Source organism: Dipodomys spectabilis, unplaced genomic scaffold, assembly GCF_019054845.1.
Source record: "Dipodomys spectabilis isolate Male_0828 unplaced genomic scaffold, ASM1905484v1 ptg000001l, whole genome shotgun sequence".
NCBI classification, from domain to species: Eukaryota; Metazoa; Chordata; class Mammalia; order Rodentia; family Heteromyidae; genus Dipodomys; species Dipodomys spectabilis.
In genome coordinates, this window is record NW_024870678.1 from 24778262 (window position 1) to 24795564 (window position 17303).

General features: G+C 40.2%; 1 protein-coding gene across 1 annotated transcript in view; it reads right to left on the reverse strand.

Annotated features, from left to right (window-relative positions):
• The window catches only part of Txlnb (taxilin beta), a 42246-nt gene that overhangs the window by 10814 nt on the left and 14129 nt on the right, over positions 1-17303 (reverse strand). Inside the window, exons 4-6 of the mRNA XM_042668526.1 lie at positions 7589-7783; positions 4873-4992; positions 1563-1637 (exon numbers count right to left, since the gene is read on the reverse strand). Of these exons, the coding sequence (XP_042524460.1) occupies positions 1563-1637; positions 4873-4992; positions 7589-7783 (390 nt within the window). The remainder of the gene's footprint in view (positions 1-1562; positions 1638-4872; positions 4993-7588; positions 7784-17303) is intronic.

A 17303-nucleotide genomic window follows, 5' to 3' on the forward strand; every position in this document is an offset into this window, starting at 1 on the left:
GAGTAGAGGTCCACAGGGTCACATAGAGAAATAGGATCCTGACTTTGGTTCCTAGAGCTGTCCACGCCTGAGGGATGAATGAGGATCAAGGGCAAATCTAGAACCCTTGATGGGTTCTTTTCCAAGTTTGAAATGCTAGGGTTTGAAGGTTGGATTGCATCTTTATGTTTTATTTTTCAGATCATTACAACTCTAGATTCTAGTGCCACTTGAATAATTCAGCTCAGAATCTAATCATATTGATTGACTCTTGTCAAATTCATCTATATTTAGCACAGAAGAGTAGACTGTATATAATGGATGATGTAAGCATTGCATAGTTCCAAGTAGTTTCTTGTTCCTCCCAAGCTCTCTGCTTTGAATGAACAGTGATAGGTAAATCGGAACCCCTGGCATGGTTTTCTTGCACCTCTGAACAGTAAGGTCATACCTCTTTTCCACTACTGATCTCCTAGCAAGGGATCTGCCATTGCCTGCCTCTTGCTACACAATCCCAGATGAACTCTGGGATTGCCTGGTACACTCCCAGCTGCAGAGCTAGAGCCTCTCTGTGCCCTAGGACAAGGCAGTTGTAGACCTGCTATACAGACTCTAACTCGTGGAAAACCTTCCCTCTCAGGTCCTATTAAAAATTATATCAAGCCAGGCTCTGGTGGCTCATGCCTATAGCCCTAGCTACTTAGAAGGCTGAGATTTGAGAATCTTGAGTTAAAGCCAGCCTGGGCAGACAAATCTGAGACTCTTGGCTCCAATTAAGCAGCAAAATATCAGAAGGGGGGCTGTGACTCTTATGGTAGACCATCAGTCTTGAGAGAAAAAGTCCAGCAAAAGCACTATCCCCTGAGTTCAAGCACCAGTATGGTCTTACACACACATACACGCACACACACACACACACACCAGTTTAAGAACTGACAGTTATAAATTGTACATCTCAGCAGTTTGTGTTTTCTTTTTTCTTTTTTTTTTTTGTCGGTCGTGGGGCCTGAACTCTGGGCCTGGGCGCTGTCTCTCAGCTCTTCAGCTCAAGGCGAGCACTCTACCACTTGAGCTACAGCACCACTTCCGGTTTTCTGGTGGTTTATTGGAGATAGGAGTCTCACAGTCTCTTCTGCCCGGGCTGGCTTTGAACCGCGATCCTCAGATCTCAGCCTCCTGAGTAGCTAGGATTACAGGCGTGAGCCACCAGCGCCTGGCGCAGTTTGTGTTTTCTTCTTAATTTGGTAATGGGAAAAGGAAGAAATAGGAATTCTGCACAGGCAGGTGATAATCTGGACTGTGGCTTTCTGTGACTGGCCATTTTAATGGCATCATTCGTCCACAAACCTTTGACTCAATGTTCTTGGTGCAAAACATATTCTTTTCATAGATGTAATACTATATTTTTATTTCTACTTAAAAATAATAAACATGAGGTTGGTTTTTATTTTTAGTTTCCACCCTCTGTCCCCACATCCTCTGTCATCTGTGAGGCCATGTGCAGAGGCACCTCTGGCCCTAGGCTCATGGTGAGGAGGAGTACGGTCAACATGAACCAAGATGCCCTGTTACCCCCACTTTACCTGAGCCTGCAGCACCGTCTCTTGCTCCTTCAGCACTTTGGCCTGAAGTTTCCACTCTGCTGCCTGGTTCAGCAACTGGAAAAAGACAGAATGCAAGGGAAGAAGGTCAGATTGTTTTTTTTAATTATTGTTTCTTTGTGCTGGTACTGGGGCTTGAACTTAGGGCCTGAGTGCTGTCTCTTAGCCCTTGCACTCAAAATTTGTACTCTACCACTTGAGCCACAGCTCCACTTTTGGTGTTTTTGTTTGTTTGTTCACCGGAGGTCAGATTCTCCCAAACTTTTCTATCCTGACTGGCTTTGAGCCATGACATTCAGAGCTCAGCCTCCTGAGGAGCTAGAATCACAGTCATGAGCTCCTCAGTACCCAGCTTTCAAATTGTTTTTAACCACCATTTGCCTGCTATTTGGGTAAAGCTTAATTTCTTTCATATTAACCAGATTATATCTTGTTTGGAACTTAAAATAATCTGAGATAGCTAAAAAAAAGTTTAACAGTTTTATTTTTAAAATTTAGATTTTTAATAAAAAACTGGCATTTTTAATTTAAACAACCCTTTCCCAATCAAGGATGAATCACACAAAATTCAACCTTCTACCAAATTCTGGAAGATTCTCTAGCAATCCTCTTCAGCTAGCATCAATCTCTTCTTCACCATCTCTTAAGCCTCTCTACCTGGGTGTGACTGGCAGCAGCTGCTGCTTTATATCATCACAGCAATTCTCCAAGACTCTGAGCTTCGCTACGGTGAGTGCAATGCGGTAAGAGATTTATATTTCATCTTTGTGCCCCATTTCTGATACACAGTTTCCAAAATGCATCTGAATGTGCTCAGGGCACATTAAAAGACAGATCCTTCTTGGGGAGTAAGACTTAAGAAATATAGGGTGGGACCAAACCCTTTGCTTATAGTAAATACCCAGGATGCTTTGGATCTTGGAGTTCCATGGATCGTACTTTGAAAAAACAGAAATTTGGCCAACTGTTCTCAGTCCTGCCCTGTGGTAATTTACAAAGCAAGATGCTTCACCCCTCTTCTACAGGCAGATACCTCCAAACCTGGTCAGACATGGTCAGAAGTGAGCCCTGGAATGGTTGATTGGAAAAGGTACTTTTAGCACCGCATCCATGTACACTTGTGTAACAGATATTATTTTAGCTTAAGATGTGTATCAATTTAAAATTTTTTTTAAAGCTGTGGCCTTTGCATTGGGTTAGATACAATGCACAATCTATGATGTGCCATATAAGACTTCTAGTTGTTATTCAAAAAAACAACTGTGCTACCACCTAAAGCTAATTATGAAGTGCACCTGATTGGTCCTAGGAGAGGCTTGGAGCAGCTGCAAGTAGACGTGCAGCGGTCTTTTTGAACCAACCAGGTAGGACTGTTGTCTGTGGCCTGGAGGGAACCAGGTGATTCTATTAAGACCCCAGCTCAGATGTAGTACCTCACCACTTCATTAGAAGTGGTACCAGCTGGAAGCCAAGCACATGACCAGCCTTGAGGCCTCAGGGAGCCTCCTATCTTTGACTCACATCTGCTATTTTGGTTAGCCAGGGTAGGAAAATCTGATAGAGAGCTTGCTTCTCACTAAGGCTGTACCCCTCCCTGCAATCTGCTCTCCAGGACCCCTCACCTGCATCTTTGTCTTATTCTCCCTTTGCCAAGTCTCATATATTCCATAGGAAAGTTCAGCTGTCCTGTACGAAGCATATGTTATCTAAGAGGGTACCTGTTTTCTTGGATTTTGAGACATGATTGAATGTTTTCTTTAAGAACTAGATTGGATCCATTTCTTAGAGCATAGCTTTCTGATATGAAATGGCTACACATTTAAGTTTTCCAAAATTTCTTCTTTGGAGGGTGGTTCCATGTGGACTTGAAGCCCAATTTTGTCACTTAGCAGTGTGTGGCCTTAAGTTGTGTATCTTCCTTGAACTTTGCTCTTTTCACCCCAAACTTTTAGGAGATGCTTAGGATTAATGAGAGCAGGAAATATGACCACTTAGCTTCGTCAGCTCCAAATTTAGGAGTCATCCTTGACTCTACTTTTCTTCATGATCACCTTATATCATCCACACTGCTTGTTGGTGTTACAATAACTTTTATCCATCTCCGTCTTTCCATCTCAGCTGCCAATTCCCCCAGCCATTGTCTACCCAAAAGCCCAATGAATCCATTACAGATGCAAAGGATTCTCTCATTTCTTTTCCTAAAGCTTCCCATTACTTTAACCACTATATTTAGGATAAAATTCAAACTACTTCTTATTTTGTTTTAGATACTTGCTATTGTAACTCAGGGTCACCTCAAATTCACTGTGTAGCCCAGGATAGTCTTCTTTCTTTCTGTTTTTTGTCAGTTGTGGGGCTTGAACTCTGAGCTTGGGTGCTATCCCTGAGCTCTTCAGCTCAAGGCGATCACTCTACTGCTTGAGCCACAGCGCCACTTCCAGTTTTCTAGTGGTTTATTGGGAGATACGAGTCTCACAGACTTTTCTGCCCAGGCTGGCTTTGAACCGTGATCCTCAGATCTCAGCCTCCTCAGTAGATATGATTACAGTTGTGAGCCACCAGCACCTGGCCCAGGATAGTCTTGAACCCAAGATCTTCCTGACTTAACCCCTTGAATACTGGGATTATAATCATGTATCACCATGAATGGCTCCATACTATTTTCTAAGCAAGACAATGTAGCATTGATACTTGCTTACCTCTGCAACTTCACTGTAAGCCTTTCCCCAGTGGTTAACTTACTCTTCCTTACTCCCTGACCATTTGCTATTTGGGGAGCAGGTCAGGCTTGTGTCATCACAAGCCTAACTGCAGAGTCTGCGGCTGGAGACCACGCCCCAGGTGGTGGCCCCTAATTGAGTAGGGCTTACCTCGAGAGCTTCCCCCTCCCCTCTGGAATCACCCAATCTAAAGTAGATCCTCTCCTTTGGTTCCTTCTCAGTTCTACCTTAATTTCCTTATAGATAACAGTGCTCCCTCAAATCATTGCCTGCCTCTTCCTAATCAGAAACTCCTCTGCCTGGAGGAAGATAACCCTTCTCTGTCTTGTTCGTAGCTACACCCCAATACCTTAAATGGTGCTCAGTAGATGACAGGTACATAAGGAAAAAATCATTGAATAGTTGTTGAGTATTGGGGGTGAAAAGTGGTGTACAGTACTTTGTACTATGCTGGCCCAGTTAGGACTCCTTCATCCGTCTAGTGCTCTTTATCTGTGATTGTAAACGACTTGGCTAGAGCATCTATGACACCAGGGAGACCAGGTATGCACACCAACTGAAACGATATGTACATATTCCTTCTCTCGACTGTGCCGCTCCTCTGCTTCCTTCATCAGCTCCTGGGCCTGCTCAAGTTTTGCATCCACCAGCTTCTGCTGCAGTTCTCTGTGCTTAAATATTCTGTCCAGATGCTAAGAAAAAATATAGAACACACAGAAAACATAGCTTATTGTTGGTGCTTGAAACAAAAAGAATTCACAGGAACCCAAGTGCTCTGTTTTGAGATTTAACAAGGGAGGGGGGGGCAGAATAAATGTGCTTGCATTGCTGCATGTGCAGTGGTAGACACAAGCGTCGAGGTGCCAGAGTTCAACCATGTCAATGCCTGATTTAGACCTAGTTATTATTTTGTGTATGTGCGTGTGTGTGCATGCATGCATGCCAGTACTGGGACTTGAGCTCAGGGCCCAGACACTGTCCCTTTTTCTATTCAAGGCTAGCATTCTATCATTTCAGCCACAGCTCTGCTTCTACCTTTTTTGGTGATTACTTGGAGATAAGAGTCTCAGGGACTTTTCTTCCTGGACTAGCTTTGAATCACAATCTCAAATCTCAGCTTCCTGAGTAGCTAGGATCATAGGCATGAGCCACTGGTGCCTGACTAAGATCCTAATATTATTTAAAAACATTACTTAAAAAAATTTAAGTAGTTGGGCTGGGAAGGTGGCTCATTGGTTGAGTGCTTGCCTTGTACGCATGAGGCCCTGGGTTTGATTCCTCAGTAGCACCTAAGCAGAAAAGGCCCGAAGTGGTGCTGTGGCTCAAGTGGTAGAGTGTTAGCCTTGAGCTGAAGAGCTGAGGGACAGTGCCCAGGCCCAGAGTTCAGGCCCATGACTGACCAAAAAAAAAAAAAAAAAAAAATTAAGTAGTTGATAGGATGTCATTATGGTAGCCACCACAAAGATCTATACTGTGAGTGACAGAAAACTGTCTTGTAGTATTTTGGCTCTTTTAACTACAACATTAACATATGTATCATGCTTAGTATCTGCACTATGGTGAGAAAGTGTGAGTTACCACCACGTGGTCCTTGTGTGTAGGAGTGAGTCCCAGGTCCCCGAATTCCACTCCGTTGGTCTGATGGGTTGGTGCTGTCCTTTGGATCTGAAATGGCACTCAAAGGCCATGTGTTAAAAGCCTAGTGTCTAACTTGCTGGTAGTGAGGAGTGGCAGAAAAATGTAAAAGGTGGGGCCTGATTTGTGAGTGCCCCGAAGCGTACTGTGGACTCTGCTCCTTTGGATTCCTCTTTTGCTTCCTGGCTGCTTTGACATGAGCATGTCTCTGGCTCCACATTTCTCACCATGATTATGTGGCCTTGTCACAGGCTCAAGATGACTGGGGCCGATGGAGGGTAGACCAAAGCCTCCAGAGCTCTTAAGTCAAAACAGATAATAGGAGAAAAACAAGGAGGAGGTAACAATGCTCATAGGAAATGTACTCATTACCTTACCCATGTAACTGTAAACCCCCTGTACAGCATCTTTACAATAAAATAAAATTTAAAAAACCCCACAAAACCCAAACCTCTGGGTAAGTGCATTATAACACACGTTCGTTACAGCCACAGAAAGCTGACTAACACAAATGAGGATGACAAAGTCAAGGGCCACAAAAGAACAGATTTGCAGATGTGCAAATTCACATACCTTTTGAACTCTGGATAAAGTAAAGTTTCCACTCTACCTCATTGAGAAGTCTTAATCATGGAGATGTTCCCATCATCAAAAAGAGGCCATGTGAAATTCTGGGCTTTACAGAGATCAGATTGTGTGGATATACAATTGGTATACCGGGGCTTCCCATCTGCAGCTCTCTGAAGAGTGTGGCCATTTTCTTTTCACATCGTCCCCTCTTCTTTATCTGAACCTCCATTCTGAACTAGGCTTGCTAAAGTGGTTGCAAGGCATTTTGGTACACTGTGAAGCGTTTCCTGCTTACCAAACTACTGGGACCATATGCTCTTGGCTCAGGTTCCTTTTTTTTCATAGAATATTGCCTAGAGAGTCACTTTGACTATGTTATGTTATATTTTAAGGCAGATGTAAAATTTGGCTAGGATGGGGAAAGGCATATAAGCTTAACAAATTCCTGAAAGGGCCATCTGGGGTCTTAAGAACATCGAAAGTATTAAAAAATAATCTTAGCTTTTGTGACTAGAAGTGATTTTTGCTTTTGAGCCTCCGCTTATCATATACAAAATGTAAAAAATATAGTTTCTTCTGGCTGATTTTAAAATGGCTGAGACAATTAAATGACACATTGTATGCAAAGTACAGCACTTAGCATATTGCCTGACAAAAGTAAGTGCCAAATAAATGCTATCATTATTATCATTGTTACCTTATTAGTGCTAGTATTGGCTTGTAAACTTTGTAGACTACTACCTCTTGATTTAGATGATAGAGTGATTTTTATTAAGAAAATGAGAGGTACTTTTGTCTATATAGAGAACATTTTTAAAGGGCTGGGAAATACTGTTTCCAAGCCTTCCACTTTCTACTTACTGCCTTTACAGTGATTTCAGTTTTGAAGAAATCCAGTTTGAATTTCAGCCAGGCATTTTTGTAAGCACCATCTGTCTGGATGTAAAGGAAATCCAAGCCTCACCATTCATCAGTCAAGAGGGTTGGCCATGACTTTTGTTATTAAGCAAGCAAGCTCCCCACCTTCACAACCCAGAGCCGGATCTATGTGCAGTTCTTCAAAAGGCTCGATGTGGTTCTCACCTCCTCTCTGAGCTCATACTGATCGATGATGCTTTTCAGTTTTTCTGCAAGCTCCGTGTTCTCCTGACAAAGCTTCATATTCCGCTCACTCTGTTGCTCTATCTGAGCCTGGATATCTGTCAGGGTAGTCTGGAAGTGACTTGTGATTTCTTTCCTTTTCTCTTCTTCTTCACGTGCCCGCTGGAGGGTTTCCTCCTGTGAATAAAAAGCCAAATGTTTTTGTTATGCTGGTGTATAGGCTTAGAGAATGCAGGATAAGATCACCATGAGGACTCAGTGTAGAGTAAATGGAATTTTTTTTCAGTCCTCTCGAGCTGAAGTTACCCTGTCCCAAAATAAATATATGAGCAGAGGTTTTGGCAGTTAAATGCACAGTCACTCAGAGCAGATGCTGGGAGGACCTTGAATTTGATCCTGGTGATGAATAGGTTTGTTTTAAAGATGATGTGTCCCCTGCTGGGTGAACGAACTGCAGTGATTCTGACAAACAGGCACACAGTTTTGATCTCTTCACTATGGAGTGGAAAAAAAGGCAACTTGATTTTACTGATGGATGGGACAGATCATGAGTTCCTTTTGTTCCCATAGAAAGGTACAGGGAGAGGAGTGATAGAGCTAATATTCCTCTATTTTTTTTAAACCATGTCATATTATCCACACAATTGTCATGCCCAGGTTTTAGAAATATGTTATACTAATGTAAACCTCTTCATAGCAAGAAAGATATTTTCATCAGAAAGCTTAAAAAGGGAAATGAAGACAGATATATGTCAATAAAAGCTTTTCAAAAATAAAAAAAGGAAAATTTCTAAGTAAGTTGGATATTTTATTTCTGGAAGAAAAACCATTCTGTGTGTCACATTGAGTAATTGAAATATTCAATGTAGCATTTGAATCAAAAGTAATATTAAGTTTTAAGTCTCTTTAACTCTAAAATAAAACATCTGATCTCTCCCTGATCCTTTGTTAACAGAGAATTGTAAATTAGTTTTAAAATTATTTTTGTTCTCTTTTTTCCCCCAAATCAAAACTCTCCATTCTTTGCTTACCATTAACAATATACCCAATTTCCTGCCACATCTATATTGAGAATTATTTGCTTTGTGATTATTCCTCTCATTGTTTTAGAATAAAAGGAGTTGATCTTGGTACATCATACCAAAGATAGACACTTACACTGATGACAAATGATACACACATTTTAGGATTCTTTTCAGCTCTGATTGATTGTTAATATGAAAGCTTGCTTCATTGTTGGCAAGTAAAAATATACTGCATTTGGTTGCCTACCAAGTTCAAGTTATACAATGGGATTTTAAAAAAGAAATAATTACTTTAGCAGGAGTAATTGCACAAATCTTTATTATAATAGAATAATGTGATCAAAATAAAAACGGATCCTGAAAATATGTGCTCTGGAAACCTTTTATCACAATTAAAACATTTCCTATCTCTGACCTGGCCATCAGTTTTGTAATTCAGTTATGTTATAAACCTTTGTCCAGCAATAACTCCTCAGGGATATTGTGTAAGGTAGTTCTACTTCTGAATATGAAGACATGAACTGTATATTATTTCCCTGAACTAATGTCTACTATATATATTTTGCTAAAAATGACTATTGCTATCTGTTAAGAGCAATTCAAGATGCATGCAATAATGACTGTCATCTCATTGCTTCTGATAAGATTAGAGGTCAAGAAATTCTGAATTACAGGACTACATACAGACCATGATATGAACTCTAGTTGAATTGATAAAGATCCCATCCACAAGTGAGTCAGGGAAGCTGGCTACCAAAAAAAGGAACCGATGTTAGGATGGCACTAAACTCATGGCAAACTATGGAACCACACTCAATCTTGGCCACAAAATGTACATCTTTCATTTCTCTCTCCTCCTCTCTTCTTTTCTTCTTTCTCCTCTCTGCTATCTTCTCTCCCCTCTTCCCTTCTTGTGTTCCCTTTTTCTTCCCTTCTCATTTTTTCTTTCGCTCTCTTTTTTGAGAGCGTTTTACTATGGAACCCAGCCTGTCTCAAACTTTTGATCCTTATGCTTTAGTCTTCTGAGTGTTGATATTACAGATTATATCACCATACCTCGCTATCATGTTTCTCAATGACATAAAAATCTAGCTGGGCACTGGTGGCTCACACCTGTAATCCTAGCTACTCAGGAGGCTGAGATATAAGGATTGTAGTTTGATTCTAGTCTGGGCAGAAAAGTCACCACGAGACTCTTTATCTCCAATTAACCTCTCAAAAATTGGAAGTGGAACTGTGGCTCAAAGTGGTAGAGTGCTAGCTTTGAGCAAGAGAGCTCAGGGACAGCATCTAGGACCTAAGTTCAAACCTTACAACCATGTAAATAAATAATTAAATCTAGAGATGGGAAGCTTAGATTGGCAAGATTGCAATTGAAGGCCAGATTGGACTGGCAAATCATGAGACTCCTTTCAAATGAAGAGCTGGACACAGTTGCATGCACCAGGGCAGGAAGACTAAAATAAGGGACCTCTAGGCATTGTGCCAATCAGGAATCTAGGCTCTATCTCAAAAATCACCAACACAGAAAAGTTTGGAGGCTGTGTCTCAACAGTAAGTGGGGGGGGGGGGGGGGAAAGAAACTTCAGACATCATAATAAAAAAATTTGATTAAAGTAAAGATTAATTTAAAAAACACCCCAGCAAACCAGTAAATATGCCTATCTGGCAAGAGTGGCATCTTGAGTTCAGTCCCCAGTACTGAAAATAAATACATAATTTAGCTATATCTTACACATTTGAGTTCACTGATAAAGAATTTGCAATCATTTGGACAGTGAGACAAGATTTTGTCTTTTAAAACCAAGTACATTATTCAAAGTGAAAAAAAATCAGTAGCAAATAAGGTTGAAGACACAATCTGGAAATAATTTTGTAGCCACTATCACAGATCTTAGAACTGATGCTATGCCTGGCATATAATCCATAGGTACTCAGTTAATACTTAACTACTGGAGCTGGGTGCTGGTGGCTCCTGCCTGTAATCCTAGCTACTCAGGAGGCTGAGATTTGAAGATCATGGTTCAAAGCCAGCCTGGTCAGGAAAGTCTGTGAAACTCTTTTTTTTTGGGTCCGGTCGTGGGGCCTGATCTCTGGGCCTGGGCGCTGTCCCTCAGCTCTTCAGCTCAAGGCTAGCGCACTACCACTTGAGCCACAGCGCCACTTCCGGCTTTTTTCTTTTTGCGTATGTGGTGCTGAGGAATTGAACCCAGGGCCTCGAGCATGCAAGGCAAGCGCTCTACCACTGAGCCACCTTCCCAGCCCTGTGAAACTCTTATCTCCAATAAACCACCAGAAAACCAGAAGTGGTGCTGTAGCTCAAGTGGTAGAGTGCTCTCCTTGAGCTGAAGAGCTGAGGGACAGTGCTCAGGCCCAGAGTTCAAGCCCCACAACTGCATAAAAATAAAAAATTAACTACTTGACAAATTATTAATTTTATATAGACAAATGAGTAGCTTGGACGAGATGATGGCTATTGCCCTTTGCACACTAAAAATCCTGTGTTATGATATCAAATGTTGCTTATTTCCTTACCAAATCTTTTCCCTGAGATAACATCTCTCACTAGGCAGGTCTTTCACAATATTGTTTTAGACTCAACTTTGATACGTCAAAGATAGGTAGTATTTTGTTAAAATTAGCACATTATACTTTCATTGTTTTTGTTCTCCCCTAAGCTCTTCTAGCTTGTTAAGGTTTTGTGTGAGTTTTTACCTTAATGAAGAAACAGTGAAGGTTAACGTTAATGATGGTAGGAAGATATTTGGCTATGCATTGTCTTCCTGGGTCTTCCCAGGAACAAATTCAGGAGCTGACTCTGTCTTACTAGTATAGCCAGAAAGGTCAGACCAGGTTGGACTTTCTCAAGATCACATCTATAATTTCTGGACTAAATAATGCAAGAAACAGCTATTTAAACACTGGGAAAGAAAGAAAATCAGACAGTCCTGGAGGCAAGTTGGCACTTGCCAGTAAAATTTTTCCTAGGAAATCTACCCTGCTTCTGGTCTGCAGAACAAGAGGTCAGAATGCTAAGCAATTATAGCCACAGACATGGAGGAGAGAGTTTCAGGAAGAAGAGAGGGAGAGGGAGAAATCTAAATGCCGTGAATAACCCTGGCTCAAAGCTTTGATTCTGAACCATACCTATTGTAGAGTAGACTCAAAGCAACCCAGCTTAGTAAAAAACAAAAAAACAAGAACTGAACGAAGAGCTAAGTTACTGTCCCAGAAACAAAGAATTGTAGCTTTAATTTAGCTAAACTGATTGGATGGGGGAAAAAGTCAACATTCTTCAAAGGAGTATAATTGTTATGGTTTCCCTAGCAAGTTTGTACCCTAAAGATTCATGTTTTGAAGGACGAGTCCTCAACTGACGGGCTTTGGGGAGGTTATTTCTATCATGAGGGGATCAAGTGGACTCATTGATGAGTTTATAGCTGAATAGCCTGTTAGGAGATGAAGCCTTTTCGGAGAAAGTAGGTCACTGGGCGTGGCTTTTTGTTTCCTGGCCATGGCAAGGTGGAGGAACCTGCTCTGCCACCTGCTTCACACCAGGAGCCACCTCAGCACAACCCAGAGACCATGAAGCCAGTCACCACAAACTGAACCATGATCCCAAGTAACATGTCCTCCTTTAAGATGATTTCTCTAAGGTATTTCATCGCAGCCAAGGAAGGTCAATGCAATGGAGGAATCTGTTTTCCAGGACATCAGTCACAATATCCTTGATACAATTGGCAATGGCTTGACACATGAAAAGCTAAGAAAAAAGTGACTACTTATCAAAAGAAAAGACAGAGTATGCTTATTCTACAATAGTCTCAATGTGGAAATAGCAGAAAAAATTTTAATTTTTGTTGGTCGTGGGGCTTGAACTCTGGGCTTGGGCACTATCCCTCAGCTCTTCGGCTCAAGGCTAGCGCTCTACCACTTAAGCCACAATGCCACTTCCAATTTTCTAGTGGTTTATTGGAGATAAGAGTGTCACAGACTCTCCAGCCTAGGCTGGCTTTGAACCGTGATCCTCAGATCTCAGCCTCCTGAGTGGCTAGGATTATAGGTGTGGGCCACTGGCACCTGGCTAAGAATTTTTATATAGGTATTATAATGCCGCTCAGTGATGTAAAGGAAATATATGGTCTCAATTGATGATCAATTAAATAGTATGGAATCAGAAATTTAAGGCCATGGAATGGGTTTACAGTATGATAGAGATTAGAGAGGAAAGAAGCAATGAAGGTGAAGATAGACTAATAGAAATGATGAAGTCTGAAGATACAAGAGCAAGAGGTACAGATGACCAATGCAGTGATAGACTCTAAGAACATCGTCAGACACCCTGTATTCATATACTGTTTTGTAGAATGGGAACTTCTTTGTGCAACTACTTAATAATAATAATAAATAATATAATAATAATAAATGTTAAAAAAATAAAAGATTCTCATGACTTTCCAGCCTGGGTTGGCTTTGAACTACCATCCTCAGATGTCAGCCTCCTGAGTAGCTAGGATTACAGGTGTGAGCCACCAGCACTCAGCTCAGTTTTTCATTCTTAATAACACATTTGAAGTCCTGCCAAAGCAAAGTGAGCACTATGTTCTTCCTCTTGAAATTGGATGGACAGTGACTCTTGTGATAATGATACTCCATGATTTTTGAGGCTGGGTCATAAAATGTACTGTGTTTTAAATATGCTATGACTGTGTCCCCCAGGGATTTATATGCTATATGCTGGATCTCAGCTTGGTGGTATTTACAGTTAGTGTTCAGTAGTGTAATCAGAGATGGTGTTAAGAGGTGGGGTCTTGTGGAAGGTGGTTAAGTCATTGGGGGTGCTGATTTCAGAAAGCATCAGTGATGGTTTTAAAGAATGCATTAATTCTCATGAGAGCAGGTTGATATAACCTCAGATAATTAGATATCATACATAGAAGAATAGCAACTCAAATTTATTGTTGATTTTCATCAGAAACCATAGTACACAATTTATATAAAAGCTTAAAGAAAAACTGTAAACAAATCCTGTCAATGTTGAATTTTATAGCCAATAAATATAGTCTTCAGTAGTAAACTTTTTTTAATTAAAAAATAAATTTATTGTGAAAATACCGTACAGAAGGGTTACAATTACATGGACAAGGTAATGAGTACATTTCTTATCAAGCATTGCTGCCTCCTCCTTTGTTTCCCTTTACCATCCCTTCCCACCTTCCCCTCCCCTCCCCTCTTCCTCCCCCCTCCCCCCCCCCCCCCCCCCGCCAAAATTGTAAAGTTCATTTTTTGACATAACGTCTTGTACATCTCATTCTTGCAATGGGTCCACCTGTATCCCTATCTAAACAATTTGTTTTTTCCCCTTCTCCACAAATTATACCGACATCAAATACAGTGAAAACAAGGGTTATACCGTGGGGGAGGGACATACAAAGCAACAAAGAAATCATCTTATAAATATGTTAGAAACAATCACAAGAAAGAAAAAACATTTAAGTCCTTATCTTGGGGTTCATTTTGCCTAACATCAACTTACCTGACCGTTTCTGTATGTCTCAGACATTTAGTAGTAATTGCAAATAAGGGAAACCATGGGACCTATGTTTCTTTGGAACTGGCTTACTTCACTTAATATAATTTTTTCCAAGTCTTCTCACTTTTGGGCATTTACCCAAATGATCACAAGCAAGACCACACTAAAGCTACCAGCACAACTATGTTTATCGCAGCATTATTAACCATAGCTAAGATATGGAGCCAACCCAGATGCTCCTCAGTAGATGAATGGATCAAGAAACTGTGGTATATATACACAAAGGAATTCTATGCCTCCATCAGAAAGAATGACATTGCCCATTTGTTAGGAAATGGAAAGACTTGGAAAAAATTATATTAAGTAGTAAACTTTTTTTAAAAAAAGACATTTTAAACATAAAAGACAAAGGGGGGGCACAAAAATGGAGGGAGGGTGAACAAATGCAGGCATGGTATTCAATATGCATTATGTAAAAAATGAATGAAGCAATTTATGGGCAGGAATGTAAAGGGGAAAATGGGGGAAAGTGAAGGAAGGGGTGACATTGCTCAAGTAGCATTGTACTCATTACCTAACATGGGATTGTAGCCCACTTTTGTACAACTCCTTAATAACAAAAAATAGAATATGAAAAAAAGACAATCAAGAGAATTGATTGCTAGAAGAACTGTACCATAGAACAAGTACTACCACAAGTTCTTTAGGCTGAGAGTAAATAAAGGTATCAGGAATGTTAACTATCTTGGTACTTGTAAAAAGATAGTTTTATAGTTTAATTTTTAAAGGTTAAGAAAACAGTCTAACATCATTGTGTATACGTGACAGCCATAGCTTAATGATATAAAAAGTAAGATCTCTTTAGTTGTGATGGTTCTATGTGTTGAGTTGATACAGTATTGAACTCCAGGTAAGCTATGAAATGTGAAGAATGTAGATTGTCATCACTGAACAACACCTGTAGATAGTTTAAAATCTAAGACATTAGCCTGTTGCCTGTGGCTCACACCTGTAATCCTAGCTACTCAGGAGGCTGAGATCTGAGGATCATGGTTCAAAGCCAGCTGGAGTGGGAAACTGTGCAAGACTCTTATCTCCAATTAACCACCAGAACACTGGAAGTGGCTGTGGCTCAAGTGGTAGAGCACTGGTAGAGCTGAAGAGCTCAGGGATAGCACCCAGGACCAGAGTTCAAGCCCCATGACTGACAAAAAACAAAACAAAACAAAAAAGTAAGATATTAAATATAATTTAAGAATCTTTAAATGGCAAATAATCCAAAGGAAGACTGGAAAAGAGAAACAGAAAAGAGAGGTGGTATATAGTAGACAAAGAATAAAATGGTATTTACCATGGCACCTGCCATTTCATCCAATCACATCAGTCTTTATATTCTATATTAATGGACTGGCACTGCAATTGAAGGAAGATATTTGCAAATGAAAAGGAGCAAAATACAACTATGTACTCCCTAGAAGAAATACTCTTTAACTTATAGACCCAGGTCTAATAAGTGGATGAAAGGAGATAACTTGGGGGAAAAAATGAGAGTAAGGAAACTAAAGTGGCTAATTTGGTATCAAATAATGTAACTATTAAGACAAAGGTCTATACCAAAGTATATTTCATAATGATAAAATGGCCAATACATCAAGGAGACAAAACAATCATGATTGAGCATATACTTAGTACCAATGCTTCAAAATACATGAAACAAAAATTGATACGGTTGAAAGAAGCAGAGTGTTTCCAACAATTTTCTAGGGTAAATTTTGTTAACACCCATTTGTCAGCAGTTAGACATGACCTAAAGCTAATTGTTACAGAGGAATACAAATGCACAGTAAGTTGCCCAGATACTTATTAAGAGAGACCATATGCAATGGCTATAAAATTTAAACATTAAAAAAAAAGGCACACATAAATGCTCTGTAGCCTTTTCCTGCCCTTAAATTCTTATATCTTCGGTGTTGGAGCTGTATCAAGCAACAGTACAAAAAAAAAAAAATTTAAACAGTAACTCTAAACAAAACCCATGGGTCAAAGAAAAAAAAAGCAGAAAAGGAACTAACTAGAAATACTTTGAATTTGAATCCTAATTCTGATGCTTAAAGCAGTCACAGCCTTGAATGACTGATCTGGACTGCCACTTCATTAGAATGGAGATATAAGCACTCACGGGTTGTTTGTGAAGAATAAGGTGCATAGCACCATAGCTGGTGTAGCAGTGCTGCATCATTTCATCTCCTGTAGCCATGAGCCATTACTGCAGGAATGTAGACACACTGCCAAGGTCTTTGCCTCTTCCACCATCCTACCTCTCAGTGTCATCAAAGGGCCCAACCTGCATCATTCTTCCTTTAAATCTCCTGATTGAAACATTTCCCACTTGCTTGATTTAATCTGCACGTCCTCACTAGATGACATTCTCAAGAGTTTGGAGACTCAGCGAAACAAAGAAAACCACACATGGATGCCTATCTTGAGCAGAGGATAACACATCCATTTCCAGGCCCTTGCTAGCCTGGGTTTCTCAGAATCCTTAAAGCCATCATCTCTTAAAGTATCTCCTTTAATCTCATGCACTAATAACTACCTCACAGAAACATTAGTGTCTGGTTAATTACTGTTTGTTCAGGGCTTTGAGATCTTTCACTGAAAGGAAACTATGGACAAAGACAGCATTATTCTAGAAGGCCCAGCATCTTATTTTATTGAATGGAGCTAGTGTCTGCATGTAATCAAATTAACCACACTGTTAGGGGCTTACGCTATAATTAATGAACCTTGTGCAGACTGAAGTGATCAGTCTATTATTTTTAGATTGAATAATTAAGTCTGAAGAGTCCCTATGGTTTTTTTTTTCCCAAGTAGTTCCTCCCGCCCCTCCCCGCCATGGCAGATAACTATTGACATTTTGGCTTTCAATCTCACTTTCTCATATCAATTAGCTTTGGATCTGTCTCATGTCATGTAGCATTTAGTATAATATGAACTATTAAAGTTTTGCAAATGTCTTAAATAGTAAACCAAGGGCTACCTTATAAAATACAACATAGTAAGAAGGGGAAAAGACTTGCCTTTATTTTATTAAGGACCTACTTTGTATCAGGTACTTATGGATTCCTTAAATATAGAA